Genomic DNA, 20,493 nt, shown 5'->3' on the forward strand with positions numbered 1-20,493 from the left:
CATAATGGCAAAATACAGACCTTGTTATATAAAAAACCCACAGACCAACATACATATGTGCACAGAACCAGCATGCAACCTAAACACACCAAAAAAGCTGTGATATACAGCCAAGCCCTCAGATACCACCGAATTTGCACTGAGGAGAACACCCTGGATTGCCACCTCACCAATCTTAAAAAGGCTCTCACCCAACAAGGACACTTCTCCAGAGAGATCAATTGCACATTTGAAAGAGCCACATGGATGCCAAGTGAAGAACTCCTGCAGTACAGAAGAAAACCCCCCACGAATTGCACACCCCTGGTTATAACATATCACACCCCCCTCGAACCCATATGGAAAATCCTCAAACAATTGCAACCCATACTAGAAAGAAACCCTATTCTTAAAGAGATCTTCTCAGAACCACCTATCCTGGCTTTCAGACAAGTACTGAACCTCGCTAACCTCATCACCAGAAGTAAAATTCCTCAGACCCAGAACAAACCAAATGGATCCAGACCATGCCATGACAAGAAATGCAAAACCTGTCAACACATCTCCACCATCCCCACAATTACAACACCACACAACAGAGCCATCAGCATTCCCAGATCTTACAGCTGCACCTCCAGAAATGTAATGTAATGTATTTCATCCAATGCACCAAATACCGTGATGAAAAATACATAAGAGACCAAACAACAACTGCGCACCAGAATGAAAGCACACTGGAAATTTATCAAAGACAAGAACACCCAGTTACCTGTGGGGGTACATTTCTCACAAGAAAACCACTCTCTCTCCAATCTCTCAGTCCTAATCCTCAAAAGGGAACTTAGAAAACACTACTCAGAGACAAGCCTATGAACTTCACTTCATCAACCTCCTGGATACTAAAAATCACAGACTAAATATAGACATAGCATTTATGACACATTATGACCTGCCTGACATCTGACACCCCAGGTACCTTTCCACTATTCATCCCCCTTCTCCCCCCTACCCAGCCTGTCTCTCACCCACTGAATCCCTCAGTTTACATCTTCACTGACTGCCTGTCTTGCATGCAGACCAGACCAGCCTCTGGCTTCTTTACTATTTATTCCATCCAGGAAGAGCACACACCAACTGCAGAAACATCCTCAGCCTGACAAAGCGTTTTCAAACCCTAAAGCTTGCTTAAAAATTTTTTTTTCCAACTATTTAAGTTGGTCTAATAAAAGATATCAGATTCACCCAAAGAACCTTGTCTGCCTATTATCCAAACTTGAAAACTGAGCTACACAAAAGGCAAATGCAGTTTTAGGAAATATCAGTAGGAGCACTGAGCAGCTGACTAATTCACTGCACAGTAAATGTCTCAGCATCTACATGTGTACCCCTATTAGGGCACACAAAACTAATAGACTCCACAACAGGAGTTTTTTCATGTGCAGTAGCACATGTGTAGACGCTAGGCGGGGTGGCTGGGGCACAAGGGTGTTTCAGTGCAGGTGCTGCCTGCCAGCTAGCGCCTCACTGAAGCACCCTCGGCCCCAGCCAGTCCCTCCACAGCACATTAAGCCAAACCAAAGAAGCCTCTGGCTGACAGGTTGACTTCCCAGGCCCCCTGCCAGCTAGGGCTCCTGCAACCCAGCGTAGCATGCTGTGCTCCAGACACATGTGCAAAACATGCCTGGGAGCTTCCCAGGAGCAATAAACTGCAGTGCAATAAGCTCCACAGTGAATTGCTGCCCTATTATGGAACATGTCAATGCACCCTAGAAACAGTAGGTACGAGACATAGGAGGAGATGGTACCTTTCTACTTGGCACTGGTTAGGCCTCATCTAGAGAGCTGTGTGCTGTTTTGGGTTCCACATTTTAAAAAGAGGACTTAGAGAGAGTCCTGGGCAGACAACAGAAATGATAAAGCGTTTGGGAGGTAAGACATACAAGGAGAGATTGAACAAGTTAGGCATGTTCAGCTTACGGAAAAGGGGCTTTAAGAAGGGACATGATAACAGCCTTCAAATATTTGAAGGGATGCCATAAAGAAGAGGGAAAACACTCACTTTCTATCACTGTAGAGAGCAGAATGAAGACAAGTGGCTTGAAGTTACAGCCAAGTAGATTTAGATTAGATATCAAAAATAACATCTTCACTGTTAGAACAGTGGAAGAGGGGAACAGGTTGCCTAGGAAAGTGGTGGAGGCTGCATCACTGGAGGTGTTGAAGAAGAGGTCGGACATGACCTAGGTGTACCTGTGCCTATGTTTTACTACGGGCAATTCCCATTGTTCTGGACTTTGCTGGTTGCCACATGGGGCCAGGAGGGAATCCCCACCTCCACTCCCAGACCCTCCGGCTGTGTGTCAGGAGTTTCTTATGCCTTCCTCAAAGACACCGTGTGTTGGCTGCAGCCAAGGTTGGGGATTTTGACTGAGGCATGCCAATGCTCCTGTTGAGACTTAAGCCCAAAGGTTCCTAGCTACAGAGCCTTGCCCTTTCACACAGGGTCAAACCAATCACCACATGTGGGTCAGGAAGGAATTTTACCCCTTGGTCAGATTGGTATGGATGCTGGGGTTTTTGCCTTCCTCAGCAGGGGGTGTAACCTTTGTAGCAGGGGGTGTAACCTTCTTCCTGGATCTCCTGAATGTATATTAACAACCTTTACAGCAGCAAGACATGGTCTCCCTGTTTTATCTGTGGCTGGTTAGAGTGTTATACCTTCTGGTTATGTAAAGGTTGACTGTAATTTTGCTACGAAATTAGACAACTGATTTGTGTGGGATGGTTTGGATAGGGATGATCCTACCTCAAGCAGCAGATTGGACCAGATGACCTAAGGAGATCCATTCCAGCCCTACTTCTCTACAATTCTATGATAAAAGCAACTGCCGCCCCTCTTTCACTTCCTCCCTTTGACCCTGCCATGTGTTGTTAAATAGCTATCCTTCCCAATGGTGTAGCAGGGCAGTGTTAAAACTAGGACTGTGGTGGATGGGGCAGCTCCAGCTGTTGTGGTGGCAGCTACTTGTACCTGCTTCCTCCCTACCCAAGGTAGCACCCAGGGCTGCTGCCCAGTTGCTCCTCTCGGTTATGCTGCTGATCCTTCCTCACTTACATATGTTCTACTCCATTAACCTTTTACACTTCTATCCCCTTAACACATGCTGGGATAGAGCTTCAAAGTATGACACTTCCTATCTTTTGTATATGCACTGAGCAGTGAAACAGTTAACTGTATATCAGAAAGTCCAGAAGGGAGGGCTCTTCCTTGGAGATTCTCAGTATAGACCCCATTACCTTGGACTCTGCACAAGCAAAGGGATTCACACCTGTAGGAGTTCAGAAATAGGAGTCATCCCAGGGACTTAAAAACAAGCAAGGTATTTTCAACAATGATTACAGAGTAAGTTTGGTTAGATACATCATTTTTGTTATAAATAATGTTCACTTGCATTCTATAGCTAGAGTGAAACTAGATTGATGTTGAAGGATCAGTTTAACACAAGTTCCCCAATAAAATAACCTGTGCTGCTAAATAATAAAATTGAGGATCCTGGTTTTCTCTGTTTGAAAATCCCAAATTCTTTGATGAAACCCCCCCCAAATCCATGTTTTTCTGCAATTAATATGAAATGCCACTATATATAGGTATCAGTTTAACACAATGTTTTATTGATGTATTTACAGTTTTAAAGCAATTTGGAAGAGTGCCTCAATCATTATAATAAAATAAATTCTAAATAACTATATATTTTGGCTCCCTCAACCACCAGCTGCAGCTGTCTCCCCTGCTGCTTTGTGGCACTGAGCAGCCCTGATATGTTGGTGACCTGCCCCTGCCCATGCCATTGCCCCTCACTCCCAAGCCACAGCCCCTCCCAGTCCTGTCAATGCCCCTCACTCCCAAATCACAGCCCCCTGGCCCTGCCAGTGCCCTTCACTACTGAACTGCAGCCCCTACCCCCCAACCCTGCTGGTGCCCCCCACTCCAGAACCACAGCCCACTCCTCATCTCTGCTGGAGGCCCTCACTCCTGACCCACAGCCCCCTGCCCTCTCCAGGCCTGCTGGAGGTGGTCCCCAGCTGCCAGGGACCTGGTGGCTACATGCTGCTTGTTCCCTGCTCTGCAGGCACCAGCTGTAGCAGGCCAGCAGTGCCTGAGCCCTGGCTGCTGCGGCCAGAGCGATGTGTGGTGCCTGGCCTCATTAAGTTTCAAAGCTGTTTCTCAGCCTTTTGTTTTGTTTTGATTTTGCTGTTTTGAGCTCAAAACATGTCAAAACAGCTTCAAAACAAAACACCCATTGAAATTTCACACAGCCCTACCTGGCAAGTTCAGGGCTTAGATAGGCATGGGCTCCTAGGTAGATGACCCTCAAAAGTTTGGGGATTGAGAGACTGTGGCCAGCCTACAGGGTGCTGCCAGGTAGATGACCCTGGAAATTTTGGGGCTGGAAGGGGGTGTAGCCAGACATATTGAGGTTGCTAGGTAAAGGACCCTGGAACGTTTCGGGCTGGGAGGGGGTGTGGCTAGTCTGTAGGGGCTACCAGGAAGCTGACCCTCAAAAGTTCAGGGCTTAGGGGGCATGGCCAGCCATGTTGAGGCTACCAGGTGATGGACTCTGGAAAGTTTAGGGCTTGCCAGAAAAAAGGGGGGAGGTGTGGTTAATACATCCTAGGTCACTCTGGAACAGGAGACACACCCAAACCCACCTGTAGGACACAGCAAGCAAGCACCATACATCTTGACCTGCATCTACATGCCCTGTCCTACACCTTGTGCCCAGGCTCACTCTCCCCTGGTGACATCCAGAACCACATATAGACACTGAGACCTTAAAGGCACAGCCAAAAACCAGGGCAGAGACCAGCCCATCTTCCTCCAGTGTCTACAGCTGGGACAAAACTGGAGCATGAAAGAAATCAAGGACCTCCTAGCCATCTGGGGTGAGGAGAAGACCCAGCAGCAGTGCCACATCATGCACTGCAACAAGTTGAAGTACCATCAGATTACCAAGAAGATGAGAGTGAAGGGCCACAACCAGGATTAGATGCAGTGCAGGGGCAAAACCAAATTGATGAAGGCCCACTTCAAGAAGACAGTCAACACCAACAAGACCTCCAGACACAAATGACACCCCATGCCCTTCTATGAACAGCTCTCCCATATTCTTGAGAAGGACAGTGGCTTGACAGTGCACACCTACAACAGCAGTTGGTGCATGAGGACCCTGGAGAGAGGGGAATTGTGGGTACATGTGCACCTCTCCGGGGGACATAGGGGAACCAGGAGTTGCATTGCAGCTGCAGCTGGATTTCAGCTCCCTCAACCTGTTCATGAGCAGCAGGGCCCCAGGCACTGAGGGGCAAGACATGGGGCACAGTTCACACAGCATGGTGATCTTCACACAGGACAAGTGCCTTAATCCTCTGTTGTACATGTCACAGATAGCCCTAGGATGTGCACTCGTTCCCCAACACAATGGCACCCAATAGCAAGGATGAGCCAGGCGAGCCCATGATCATGTATCCCCCTGCTCAGGAGCAAGTAACTAGTGAAGGCTTCATTTCTGAAGCATGCTAAGGTGACATAGCAGAAGCAGGCATTGGGGCTCCTTTGCTGTGCCCCACTAACAGTATGGGAAGCAGCTAGGAAGGAGAGGCTGGGGACATGTGAAAAGGCATAGTTACCTGAAGTGCTGGCACATTAATACCTTAGTGAACAGAAAGGGTTCTGCCCACATCCCTAATGAGAGGCACTGTCGAGAAGGGAAGATCCCCGGGGAGAGAAAGAGGTGCATCCAGCTGATGCTGGAATGGAGGTGGTTCTGAGGTCAAAGTCCAGAGTGGCTTGCAGGCAGCTTTTGAGTGGTCCAGTCCTCAATAATAATGTAAAGTCTAGGGTTTTGAGGCATCTGTGATCTTCACAGGAGAAACAGTCAATGAACAGGACTCTCAAAATACCATGCAGCCCAATCCTGTCCCAGAAAGCACTTCTCCCCTTCAGTCTCCAGGAGAACACATACTGACCCACCCCCTGAGATCCAGCACTCCCTGTTGAGTCAGGAGTAGCCTGCTGGGAGTTGATGATGGTTCAGGAACAAAGAAGGGGGCTCAAGGCAGATGTCTTCCCCTCGTGTCCTCCCCTTGCCATACCAGAGACCCACAAGGGAGTCTGTCCCACTCCAAGACTAAGCCCTGATTATCAGGATCACTCCAGCCCCAGCAGGTAAAGGAACATGTCAATTCTGGTCTAAGGGCACAAGACACACCTCCCCACCAACTGAATGCGGTCAGGGATCCCACAGATGGGGTCCCTGGAGAGGAATAGGGGGATCCAGATTGCTCTGGCAACCACTCACTGGAGTCAGGGGTAGCCTTAGGCCACCACTCTGTTTGGGGTCGGCTCAGTGACATTATCCATGAAGGTGACCCAGCACATGCAGAAGTTTTGCACCCACTTCTCATTGCCCCAGGGGTACAAGACAATCCACCCCCACCAGCTGCTGCTCATTTTGCAATGGTCAATGGTCTAGGGGTGCTCCTCAAGCACACTGGACTACATAGAGGGCATCATCTTTATTGGCCAGGTGAAAGTTGTTGGCCACATCCAGGAGGTTTGGTGTCCTGAAGGTCTGGTAAGTAGGCTTGTGTGGCAGGTCAGGCTCCTGAGCTCTACACAGAAGTGTGTGCCAGCATGATCATCTGTCAGGTCAGCTAGATACAGGCATGCAAAATGTACCTAAGTCTCTGTCAAGACAGGCACAGAGTGACAATGATGTTGTGGTGCAGATCCTGGGTATGCTGGCTTTTGTGAGACAGGCAGTGATCCATAGCAGGGTGCAGAAACAGTGAGTGACACGTTTGGAACTAACAAGAGAGGAGGCATGCTCTAGGTCTCTTCTCTAGAAGCCTCTGAGCAGGGAGGGAGCAAGGCTTCCCGTGAGCAGGAGGTCCACAGTGCCCTGTGGCACTGTGGCCAAGGCTGTGCTGTGCACTCAGCTGCTCTCAGAAATCCCCAGTAGCCAGAGAAGGCCAAAGACCATGCTGGGATGCATGCACAGGAGTCTCCTGGCTGTGGCTCATCTCCAGTGCAGGCTGTCTGAGCAGCTCTTGCCCTGATCACTATATGCTTGTACACTTCTCTACTAGTAGGGGTTCCAAACACAGAAAATAAATCATCGAGTTTCCACCAGCTGACTTGAATGCTTGCACACACCTTTAAGCACTCAATAGAGCAGAGTCTTGGAGTATTCCAGAGTACATTTTTAACTCTAAATTAATTTACTGGATTGAATCAGGCAAGCCCTTTCCAAAACCCTAGCATAGTTGAAGTCCAAGATTTTACCTCAAAAGGAATGTCATTCATCATGTAATATTCAGCATGACAATTTAAAATATTAACAAATAACATTAAGAAACATTAATTCCTTCAGGCTTCTAAGAAAGAAGCCACTAGCCACTCTTGTCCTTACAACAATTCTTCTACATATTCCTTAAGGATTGTTCTACTGACACTACGGATGCAGACATATTACAAATCAGCACTAGTTATACTCTGACAGGAACAAATAATTAACTTATTGAATTTTTCAGGAGATTTTGCTCCCGCAATTCCTAGCTGGGCAGAATGAAGACCACATTGTTTCCCATGTGTGGCAGTCTCTTGACCATTGCTTTTCTAGGGTAAGGGTAATAAAGTTGGCCCTATGGAAATGCAAGGATTCAAACAATTTTATAGTTTCTGGAGCCTTGTTGCTAGCTCAAAAGAGTCACAACCAGAAGAAAATAATAGACATGAACAGAGAAGCACAACTACTAACTCGTCAAAAACAAAGCATCATACAAGAAGGGTATGTATTCAAGACAGAAGTCTCGATTCTGAACTCACTTAAATAGTCTTATTTTTTTATATCAGTATAATTGCACTGGACTTCAGTGACAATACTCCTCATTGGCATCATTGTATCCTAGCCATATAACTACGTGTGACACGAAAGTAAAGTCCAAGGAAATATTTAACTGTAAACGCCATTTAGGGCTTAAGGCTCACTGAATTTTCTCCAAACATATATTCAAGTATCCAAATATAAAATGAATTAATTCCCAAATTAGCAAATACCCTTCAAGAGGTATGTTACACCTCTGGCTAAATACTGCTGTCAAAACAATGTGCTGTTAATACATTCTTTACCAAAGTCTGGAAACAACCAGACACAATTCCAATTACCCATACCTCTCAACTTACAACAATGTCCTCTCAGACTGAACAAGTCATTCAAGGGTGCTTTTTCAGTGTCAGGTGGAGCACTGGATGCCCAGTGTTTCCTTTCTTTAAAGGGCCACAGGTGTTATAAAAAAGTGCATGTAAAACTGCAGACTCCCCTTCTTGGGAAAAAAGGGAAAGACAGATGCAAAGCCAGTCAGAAATCAGCAAAATCCCTCTCATGCACACTGTTGAGTTAATGGAAGGGAAGGAAGAGGGAAAGATTCAAATCACTCTCATATTGGGAAAATAAGCCCTGTGTTGTTCAATAACTCTAACGGCTTCTCACTGGACAATCCCAGGATTCCTGTAGGTCTGCAGATGCAGTAAACATTGTATCACATTATACTTCCCAAACACCAGAAACTTTGATTCAAATACAATGTGGCACAGGCTTTCAGCATGGGAATTCTTTTCATTATACTGTATATGTTTTCTAGATTGCAATGCTGATGTAGCATCAAGAATCAATGGTCCTTTTTGTTTGCTTGCTTTTAAAACAACAAGCTCTTAAAAAAAATCTTTACATCCATTTTTATAAAGGTTTTTTTGACAGTCTCCACACAGCACGCAAGAGGCAAATTTGTCTTCTCACCCAGTATGCTTCAAATGAAATGCAGCATCAAATATTCACTTAATGGACTACATTCTCAAAAGGAGACTCATCTCAGTATGTTGCAACCTTGTAATATAAGCAGGCACATAAAAACAAGTATCCTCATATGTAAATATGAATTTGCATGCACAGATAGATAATTAAATATGAAATCATATGCTTGGGCATGCATATAGCTACAAGTGCAACTACTGCTGCTGACCACTCATTAATATCTTACAGGTACCAAGTTATTTCTATTGTATATTATATTATGGAAGGTTTAAAAACTGAAAGTAAAAAAACCTTCATGAACGCTCCATAAAAATGTGGACAGTAATAGTATGTGAGATCTGTGAAGCAAAGGGCACAAGATGGCTTGGGTCCTGTGAATACAAGGTACAACCTCTTTTGATACCCTTCTAAGACAGCCGAACATAGCTATGGCATCAGATCCCTAGATTTTTGCACTCTGGGAACTGAATGCAGGGCATTTCCAGAATAAAGTTTGTAGCCCTGGTGTCCTCTTCTCACTGGGGTCTGACAGGGCGTGAGTTGGACTAGATACAGGGCATGTCTCACTGTGTTTTTTCATGGCTTCTCCAGAGAGAACAGATTAAATGGAGAGGGATTTTAGGTGGAAGCTAGGAGTTATTGGGAATTTTGTATCAGTCTAGATTATTTCTAATCATGTCTTTAAATTTTTATGGCAATTTATCCCAAAGAGAGAGAGAGAGAGAAATTTACTATATAAAATGAGTAAATAAATAATGAGGAGCATCTGTACCCAACTTAATAACAGGATTTTGAAATAACTGTAGTGCACAAACACTGAAATTCAGATTTGATTAACACACTTACCTGATAAACTCCACAGTGTAATACTGGATTGGAGAACTTCCTTCATTGATTCCAGGCTTCCATGAGAGTGCAACCTCTGAATCAGAAACCACAATGACCTGAGGCTGGTAGGGTGGTTCTGGGGGCATGCATTTATCTAAAATGAAAGAATTGCACATGGCCAGCATTAGAAAACTGGATAGATTTTTGTGTACACAAAGCTTCCCTATCCATAATTCTGAGACACATTTGCTTTTTTTTTACTACAAAAAGATTATTTGTGTAGAAGCATAATGCTAAAATATTTTAAGTCCTGCACGTAAGTCATACTTAAAATATTATTCTCAAGTTATGCTGTGGGTAGGAAGCACACTAAAGGAAAAAAAAAGCTTCTTTCTTTAGTTCCCTTGTTGGTATTTATAAAGGCACCTCATGCATCAGACTGCATTTATGATTTTAAACCTTTAATAATGCTCCTAACCATTTTGCCATTACAGCTATATCCTGCCCTCTGAATGTTAGTCTATAACTGAGCAAAACAGAAGTTGTTGCACTCACTTTGTATTTACCTGCCAGGCAAGTGCAATGTCTTGGATTAACTCTAATTTGTTGGTTTCATAATGGACAGCTGTTTACACATATTTTACCTTGGGATAAAGTTGTTATATTTCTGGGCATGCTGGGTCGTCCTTTTCCTGCCCAGCCATATGCTCCTACACTCACGCGGTGTGGAGTTCCTGGCTTTAAATTATCAATAACAACTTCCTGTCAGAAGCAAAAGAAAAGAAGACACAAAAGGTTAACAAATCGGCTTCACAGAACTGAAAATGACATTGTGTACTGTGCTGCTGGAATCGTACATGGTATTTTCCATGTAGGCCCCACAGAGAATTGCACCAGTGTCAGTTTGGTCCAGAAACAAAAAAAACCCAATGAGATCACATGCTTCTTATCCAGCTATAGCTTTACCCCAGAGGACTCCATAGAACTGACCTGGACCCAAGTCTCAGCATAATTTAGAAGATGGCAGAAAGCTTTTATACAACTCAAATACCTGTACTGCTGAAAACTAAGTCACATACTTTCCCTCCTTGAGCCAAATGCTGGCACTCATTATCTATTTTTTTTAATTCAGGAACTAGATGCTTCTGAGAGAAAAGTAAACTTGCAGCAGTGCAAACTAATGATATTTTTCCTCTCAGACTAAGCAGCAAAAGAAGCAGACGTCCTCTATAATTTTTCCTGTACATGGCCCTGCTAATGCTATCAATCTTGACCAGAAATGAGTCCCTTCCACTCCCTCCCTTCTTCTGGGAAAGCAAAGGCATATTCATCTTTCTGCCATGATCACAGGATAGATTAACACAAAGGCCAATGCTGAACTATGCATCGGATAATCTTGTTATGTGGCATGTTGCTTAAGGTGTACTTGTAAAGGGTTCCAGAGATAATAGAGTACCATACAAAAAACATGCGCGATGCAGACAGCTGTAACTATTCAGTTCTGGTGGTTTTATTCAGCCTAATACTAATGCTGCTCTATACGTTATTGTAATATTGCATGTAAATATATATATGAAGAGCTAGAATTGACAGTATATGAATGCTTTAAGCATATAGAAATAGTATTCTGCACTACAAATTATGTGGTGTAAGAAATACAGTGCACATGAAGATATGCTCTTTTGAAGAATCATTCAACATGGTTTTCCCCTGCTTCTCATTCCCACATATTTAAAATATTACTCATACTACCTGGAAAAATTTAGAGCACTCCTTTCCCCGAAAGTTAAGAGCGACTTGAAACAGCATTTCCAGGTGCAGTAAGCTAGTGAAAGATACAAGTACTTTATTATAGCCTCACTTCGACAAGTCTCACAATGACCATCTTTCTAATAATCTCTCAGCCTTTTCTTTTAGGGAAGTAGAGGACTAGTCTGATAGCTGTCTCTAGGTGTAGTCTTACAATGAACTGCGAGGAGGAACCCTATGGGCTAAAAATCCACACAAAAACTTAGGGGCCAGAAAAAGGAGTATTTTTTCACATATTTTCTCAGATACAAGAGGCACCTTTCTTCAAAAAATCACTACCACCCCCTGAAACTGGGGTGCATACATTAAGAGAGAAAGCTCATTTTCTGCCTGGGATAGAAAAACCCTGCTTTTGATGCCTGCTTCACAGCGCAGCAAAAGTTATATTACTATTCAGGCAGCTGAGGAAGTCCATTCACTTAGCAGCTCATTAGTCTTCACACCAGAGGTGTTGTTAACCATTGCCCCTCCTTTTTAAATGTCTTGATGTTCCACTAATCAAGCTAACCTTTCTTAGGGCAATTTTGCTGTCAGCAAGCTGTTTTTGGTCTCTCTTCTCCTATTTCACAGCCTCAGAGATTCTTTAGCTCTTTTCTAAATCAGAGATCCACTCATGGAAACCAGTCTTCAGAAGCATCTAAAGTTTCAGCTTTAGTCAAGCAGTAAAAGGGAGGATGAGTGACCTGAAGATTAGGATGTGTCTCTGCTCTATGCAGCCACAACTCTAGAAAAATCCATTTTCTCTTCATTCTGCCTTTCAAAAACAAGTTGTATATTATATTCAGTGGTGTGCTGTATGCAAGAAAACATTGTACTTAAAGTACAGCTTAGGTAGAATTTAGATGCCTAAGTGCCAGTAAGGAATCTACCAAAATCTACAGACACCAAAGATTTGATTAGAAAAGTGACTGGTGTCTAAAGCTCTGTTACTCCCCATGCCCAGAACTACTGTCACCTTGGCACCTGGCTTATGCCTATACGTATTTGGGATTCACAAACAAGGCATTTCCATACTTACATGCCCCAAGGTCTGCTCCAGTATAAATGCTCATTCAGTTAAGTACTGTACACAGCATGGCAACTGTACCTACTTTTACTCAAAAATAGAGGGGTGGTAGTGGTGATGTGAGCCACTTTTTAGAGAGTAGGTTAGTCATTAGAACAATCATCTAGGTAGGTAGATATTTAGGTTTTAGTCCTTACTTATCCTGATAGAGTTCAAGCCCACATCTCCCTCCACACAGGAAAATATCCTGACTTCTAGTCCATAGGCTAGGCTGGAATGGAAAAAAAACTCTCACTCCTCCAGAACTCAGTGCAACAGGAGCCTTCCTTGGAACCTAGTTTACTCTACTTGTGTTTTTGCTGTGTTATGCATTTTGTACTGTAGCTGTTCTTGTGGCGTTACAATGTAAGTTATTCTATGACACACACACACACACACACACATACTGAGCCTCATTCTGCCATCCTTACAACACTCTAGGACCCACAGTAGCCAAAGTCAGTGGAGTCCTATTAGTTTAAAACAGAGAAGAATCCGTCTTAGGGTCTGAAAGACAAATTATGCAAGCTTGACCACAATGTTATTGCACATATCTGTTGACTTTTGGATGAGTATTGCAGAAAGCATTTCAGCAAAAATGACTGAGCTCAACAACACTTCCTGGAGATTAATGACCAGCTGGCTGTTGATTAATTCCAGCAAGTTGATTAATTCTCCAAGAAGTGGCCCATCAGAAGTCACTGTTGCTATAAGATGCATAGGTGGGTCAGACCAGGAACTTCATATCTGAAACCCCTTCAAAATACCTTTATGAAAACGCAATCCAATAGTTCTGCTGCTGGATCAGATCCAAATCCTTCTTCTGGTTTAGCCACAACTAAACACTCACAAGAACAGTCATTCTCCCAAACTCTGCAACATTTCCATTAAACCAGACAGTGAAAACCCTCACAAAACCAATTAATCTCATGTGATTTCCATTATTTCTGGACCAAATCATACAAAGTTGCAAATGGTTTTTTGATGTTGACAACAAACTATTCCCCAGCCTGGATTCACGTTCAAAACCATATGCCCCGAACTGATACATAACTGAACCTTGTTTCCTTATCCAGCCTCTAAATAACCCTTTAGATTATTGCTCGTAGGAAAGAGAATGATCTACTTACCGGACTAAGCACAGGACCGGAGCTAACTTGCTTGACTAATTCAGCAGCTATGTCCTAAAGGGTTTTTTAGGTTTTTTTCAAATCCATTTTATACAATATCATTTGTACCACCCCTACCCTCCTCCTCCTGGGTTCTCTCTGCCTGCCATCTTTGTATTCCCTTCCTTTGCTCATCCCCTTTGCAGGTCATCTTGGTCTCTTCTCCATCTATGCTCACTACTGCTGCTTTGCTCTTTACTTTACACTGACTACTTGGCTTTCCCTTTCTAGCTGGCTATTCACTTCTTCTGTGGCCCTCCCTGCCTCACGGCTGAACTGCACTCATTTCTTGTACTAAGGGTGTCAAAAACAAGGCACCATTAAGTGCTTCTGATGCTTGGTGTGAAGATTACACATCCCTAAGATAGAGATAATTTTGCTTCCTTACCTTCCTGTTTTGAGAATTAGTTAAAGTTTGTGGCACTTTTACTACAAAAAGGCCTATGTAAATGCTACATAGAAGCACTACTCAAGATGAATTATGGAGCATTTTAGGGAGGACCTAAACATTCAGTCTTATTTTAGCCCACAGAAGCTACATAGTCTTTGGAGGTGCAGTACTTACAAAAATTGCTTGTCCATCAAGTTGACCCTAGAAAAAAAATGTAATGGAACTTGTTAACAAAACTGCACATTTAAAGGTCACAGCATATTCTTTTAAGCAAAAGTCAACAAGGCACAATCTGGATAATGTTTCATTTAATACTGTTCTTTGCATAATATTGTATTTTTCATCAGTAATCGGTATCCATCCATATTCTCATCACAAGCATATCACCATGATATAACAAATCAGAATACAGGTAGAAAAAGATTACTGATTTTTTGTGGAGTAAAATTCTGTGTTGGCAAGCTTGGTCTAGGGGGATGTCTGACTGTTTGACCTTTGGTAGCACAGGTGACATGAGAGGGATTTCAGTGATGACCCCCCCATTCCCCTAAACAGGGCAAAGAACAGCAGACAACAAAGTAACAATTTCTCATGTCAGTAAGTAAGTGTGTGCTGTTCAGTTGTGATGCAACACAGAAGTACAGAGACTCACCGCAGTTGTATGCATTACCTCCTGAACTGAAACAGTGAAGCTACTTAAGTTAGCAAAGGTTGTTGGTGTGTGTGTGTGCAGTGCTACACCAAGACACCAACATCACCTCCAATTTGGGTAGTAGTCCTCAGGGTGTGAACATGGCACGTCTCAGTACAGTGCTACCTGGCACTATAATCCAGCAATGTAGATATGCCACAAGACTCCTATATCCACTATGACCATGCTGTCACTGCAGTACTAGTTTCTAACTAGTACAGTCTATGGGGAATATCTCTGATTCAGAATGGAACATAAAAAGGAAGAGAAAGAAAGAGGGCAGGAGGAGATTAATCAGAGGAAAAGAAAGGAGAGACAAAGGCAGAGAAAGATAAGGGACAGTCTCTCTGGGAAAGAAGAGAACAGGGGGAAAAGAAAAGTAAAAGGAGTGGCGGAGGAAAGACAAAAGCTTTTTTCTAAGAATGAAAAATTACAAGCCAACAGAATCCCCTACGGTAAGGGTGGTCAACCTGCGGCACGCATGCTAAAAGCATGTAGCACATGGCAAATCAGGGAGGAGACAGGCAGCACAGCAGCAAATAGGGCAGCAAGCAGAGCAGCAGATGGGACAGGGAACAGAAGCCAGAACAGTAGATCAGGTAGGGGAAGGGGGATCAGAGCAGTGTTTGGGAATGGCACAGGGCTAATTTGTTATATGTCTGCCGAAAAGGTTGGCCTCCACTGCCCTATGGAACAGGAACCTGCACATTTGCCATTTTATCTGAAGTTATGAAAGCTCACATGTAAACTTTGTGCCCACTGAAAATGTGGGCTTAAATCTCATGTGTGCACCAACAACTATGCTTTTCCCTACTGTAGTGTGACACAGACATTCAGAATCTGAACCTGCAGAAAAGTAAAAGGAGGCATGCTACTGTTCTTCCATTTGTTCAGGCACAAGTAATCTCCTGAACTGCTTGTGAAAACACAAAATTTAACATTCAAAAGTAACAATTAAATAGAAGTCAGGTAACAGCCAATAAAGTTCACAGTCGTTTTAAATTAAAAGCTAGTCAGAGAACATGGAGCATGTTCTAAGTCAACTATATCAGTGAGCTATAATTTGTGCTTTGTCCCAGTGGATTTGAGGTTTTACCCTTTGCATAATTTACACATCCAAAGTAGTTTAAGATTATCAGGTTCTCACTATAGAAGAGCAACCAGTTCTTAAAAAGCTCCATCCTAAGCTGCTGACCATCTATAAAATTGGATACTCACCATGGTAAGCATCTCCAGATTCAGGGGAACATCATGTGAAAACTGTTTAATTGGTTTATCAGTCTCAACTTCTGAATAAAACACCTTGGGAAGATGGAATTAGGTCAGTTAAGGCACAGATGCAAATTATATAAAATGACATAAAGATAAATAAATTATAGTCACATAACTGGTTGTTCCTGAATATCAATATGATGGTATTGGGTGTTGGGATATGCATGCCCTTTCCCCTCCACAACCACACAGAGTCTGCATACATAGCTAAACTCTTCAGACATAGCAGGGCTTGTCTACTGAGAAACAACACTGCCTTAACACTGATATCAAACACAGTAATACCTCCATTTTAAACCAAGGCTACCCAACATTTAAGTGGTTGGAGGCCACATGCCCCACAGGCTGCACTTACAGGGACTGTTTCCCCACCCTCCCTGAACTATGAGACAACTCTGCTGCTGCTTCCTGCACCCTCGCTGCTGCACCATGCACCTGGGTGCCCCCTTCCACTGCTGATCCCAACACCTCATGCCTCCCTGCTGCCCCATACACCCAGACACCCCCCACATACACACACACTCCTTCTACCCCACTTTTACACTATGTGGCCAGGCACCCCTGCCACTGCACCATGTGCAGGACGCTTCCCTGTTGCATTGTGCACCCAGATGCCCCCTCCCCTCCCACTGCATCCTATGCCCCTCTGCTGCACCACACACCCAGCCACCCCAACTCACCCTTAGCTCCCCAGCCACTAGATAATCCACTACACTGTGCCATTCAGACACCCCTGGCCGCAAGCTCCCTCATACTGCAGGCTGTGCCACACTGCACTGCACCACACCATCCCCTGGGGGAGGAGAAGGGACAGAGAGGGAAAGCCATAGAGAGGGGGAACCTGGAGTCATAGGCTGCTGTTATAGCAGGAGCAATAAGAAGAACACCAACTATGTGTGAGGGCTCAGGGCTGCAAATTAACCCCTTACAGGCCACACATGGCCCATGGGCCACTAGCTGGACAATGACATTATAACATCATATTAGTTAACATGCTAAATACAGCTAAAGCAGTCCACAGGGACAATCTTCTTTAGCAATGCATTGGCAAGATGAGGTTACAATAGACTGCTCAATGTGCAGGGACTTCAGCTTTCGATTAAGTGCAGGGCTGTTTCTTGCATACTAAATTCACACAGGGGGCTATCCAAGACATTCATATTGCAAAGTGTTGTTTTGAAGCATACTTATCCAGATCTCAGTCTGTTCAGCTTGACCCAGGCTTCTCTGTCAAGGTCATGCCCAAATGGGAGCTCATATGGTGCTGGTATAAAACACTGTAGGAATAGGTCTGGGCTTTCCTAGTGGTTGACCCACCCTATGGCTGCCCACTCTGTTGCTGCCCATTGGATTGCTTCAGCATCCCCAATCTATTTCAGGAGCTTCTGGACTTCATGTAGAAATGGTTTATAACTTCTAAGCTTCTTAAGCCTCCATCTGTTTGGGTCGTCAGTTAACAGTTTATAGAGCAGGCAATTTTTGGTAGTCTTGCCTTTATTGCTAGTAAAGATGTTAGGGTCTGTCTTCTTATGTCACTTGGTCTAAATCCCAAGAGTACAAGAAGTATATCTGTGTGTGTATAAATTGTGTGTGTGTAAGTTGTGCATCCAGTTATGAGTCTCAGCACACTATTAAATACAGTGTCGAACTTTCTAGTGTGACAACTAGTGTGTAGGCTGCCTACAAATTCATTGGGGGTGGGGGGGGCGCAGCAAGGAATCTGAGATGCTCTGTTCACCAGGGCACCTCTTGGGGTAACAAGGAACAATGGTCACAAACTGACAGAGAACAGATTGAGGCTGGACATCAGGAAAAACTTCTTCATGGTAAGGGTGGCGAGAAATTGGAATGGGCTTCCAAGGGAGGTGGTGCTCTCCCCTACCTTGGGGGTCTTTAAGAGAAGGCTGGATAGGCATCTGGCTGGGGTCATCTGACCCCAGCACTCTTTTCTGCCCAGGTAGGGGGTTGGACTCGATGATCTGTTGAGGTCTCTTACGACACTAGCATCTATGAATCTATGAACTTCTGGACTGTACAGGAACACAATATTCTGCTGGGATGTGTATCATTGCAAATGTGGTGGCTCTGAGCAGTTTGAAGTTGGCACCCCATGTCATGCTGGCTAAACATCAAAACACACTTGCAATTTCAATACCAATGATGGTATTTTAGGAGGACTGATTGGGACCAAAGAACCAATTGATTTCCTGTCAGGAGAAGGACTTGGAGCACTGGTAGGCGACCAAATGTCAAACAAGGAATGCAAATGTTAGAATGAGGACTGTAACAGAGCAGTCTGTCCGTTTATGAAGGAACAGTCACCCTTGTTAAGAAAGTCCAGTTTTGGGGCATTTGGGCTAGCAGGGGGTTTTAAGACAGTAAGCAAGCTGTAAAAGGAACAGGTTGCTGCAAAGAGAGGTCAGACCAAAAGGGGTTCCCATCCTAATGTCCAGGATGGGGCAGAGGGATTTTGTTTTATTTGTTTGATTAAAAGATTGAACTTTGCTTTAGAAGGCTGACTGAGTTGCTTCTCAAAGAACAAATTCCCTTGCAAAGCCAGCAGGCTAAGCAACTGGCTTACAAGGACATATAAACACAGGCAAAACTAAACGATACAAAGGAACCAGCTGAAATGCTTCTGAAGCAGGGAGGGCCAGGACAAGCCAAGGTTGGAAAAGGGAAGCTGTACTGAAAACATGAAGAGAAGCTAATCAGAGGGGGGGGGGGATGATATTTAAGGCCACACTGAAGCTTTGTGGAACATCAGCCAGTTGAGTATCTGTGTAGAAATGCTTACTTATTCTGTGAGTGGCAGCCCTATACTCTTAATCTGTGTTGGAGGTGAACATTTTCCACCCCATGTCACTCACATAGCCCACAGATTTGATGAAAGTAGAATGATTTTTGCTCTTTGTGCCTCTTTCATCCATCCAAAGTGGTAAAGCAATATTTACCTGCTCTATTCTACCTCACCTAGGGATCCTTGTAAATTAATTGTAAAATGCTATGAGATTCTGGGAATGGAAAACCACAACAAGCAGTTTAATCTTCATGCAATCCTCTTGCATTCAAACAAGTTCCCATCACAGCCTGCTTCTGAAGCATAACTTACTGATTTTTGAAGACTTGGGTTAATCAGTTCTCCTTGCTTTCTACTGAGCTCTTCCTGGTCCAGTACAGTGTTTGTTACTAAGCCTGGGATCCAAAAGACCCACTTGACTGTCCTCGTTGTATGCTTTGTGGAGTTTACTTGGAACTGAAGAATGAGCCCCAGTTTACATTCAATGTTGTAACTATATTCTACACTGGGAACAAAATTAAAGTTTTACTTACGGTGTATCCTGTGATGGTGCTTGCATGCTGTCTGGGCATTCTCCATTGTACACTGAAAGCTGTGCAGTTCAGTGAATCCAGCAGTATATCTAGAGGAGGCTCCAGCCTATCTGCCTCAAAAGGAAATTGATATTTTGTGAGAAGCTACAGGGAAAAAAAACCTCTCCCCTCAATAGTGAGGTACAAGGTATATATTTAAAGAATATATACATGTGCTGCCCTCCTCACCAGAAAAAAAAAATCCCAATCCATCTTGACTTTATTATAAAGCGCCAGATTCTGCTATTCTTACTCATGATGAAGAGTCTTTTATCCTGCAAGCAGCTCAGGTGGTGCTAAATCAGTGGGACAGAGTCTGATCCTGGGTTAACTGCTCAAGGCACACAAGTAAGTGACAACAACAAAGGGGAGGACTTAAAGTAGCAGGTACTTAAGTAGGACTAGTGAGGGGGCATCTGCTGTAACTTTTGACAGACTCTCCTCATCTTGCTCATAGAATTCAGCTCATTTCTTTGAATCAGTGTTTGTGGGGAAAGGGGAACCATAGGAGGACCTCAGTCCACAATGGCATCTCCCATTGTTATTAGGTCCACTAGAAAAATATTAAGTCCCCTTCAGTTCTGAGACCTGTCAAACCGCAGCACATAGGCTTTCCTACTGGTTTGTAATATCAATTTCTAAATCCCACTCCTATGTAACCTAAATGTCTTTTCATGATACTGAGACAGGTGAAGAAACCTAGTAAAGTCGTGTCAATTTGGGTCCAGTGGGAAAAAAAAATCCCTTCATGACCTTAAAAAGAGTCAGATAGACAGACTGACCCACAACATCCTAAAAAACTCAGAACATTTATTTTCCTGCAGTGCACCAGTTAAACTAACTGTTATTACTGGTACAGACATATGGAAAGAAAATTCCCCGAGAGCCAGGCCCCTAGCTACCTGGGTTAAAGGATTCTTTAGTGTGTTCCATAATTTTTGTACACGTAACATTTTCTTTGATAGTCTTGCCAAAAATAGCTTGCAATTAACTGAGGAAAGCTATTAGCCTTAAAAACAAAGGTACTTTATCTAGTAAAAGAGTAAGGATCATAAGTCAACCAC

The 20,493-nt window shown here is 43.7% G+C and overlaps 1 protein-coding gene across 1 annotated transcript in view; it reads right to left on the reverse strand.

Annotated features, from left to right (window-relative positions):
- EGFLAM (EGF like, fibronectin type III and laminin G domains) overlaps window positions 1–19,642 on the reverse strand; it is a 107,115-nt gene extending 87,473 nt beyond the window's left edge. Inside the window, exons 1-6 of the mRNA XM_019518271.1 lie at window positions 19,619–19,642; window positions 19,391–19,534; window positions 16,004–16,087; window positions 14,269–14,295; window positions 10,325–10,442; window positions 9,699–9,834 (exon numbers count right to left, since the gene is read on the reverse strand). Of these exons, the coding sequence (XP_019373816.1) occupies window positions 9,699–9,834; window positions 10,325–10,442; window positions 14,269–14,295; window positions 16,004–16,087; window positions 19,391–19,534; window positions 19,619–19,642 (533 nt within the window). The remainder of the gene's footprint in view (window positions 1–9,698; window positions 9,835–10,324; window positions 10,443–14,268; window positions 14,296–16,003; window positions 16,088–19,390; window positions 19,535–19,618) is intronic.
- Between the last annotated feature and the right edge of the window lie 851 nt (window positions 19,643–20,493).

The sequence above is a fragment of the Gavialis gangeticus genome, unplaced genomic scaffold (genome assembly GCF_001723915.1).
Source record: "Gavialis gangeticus isolate Ggan-Ray unplaced genomic scaffold, GavGan_comp1, whole genome shotgun sequence".
Taxonomy (NCBI): domain Eukaryota; kingdom Metazoa; phylum Chordata; order Crocodylia; family Gavialidae; genus Gavialis; species Gavialis gangeticus.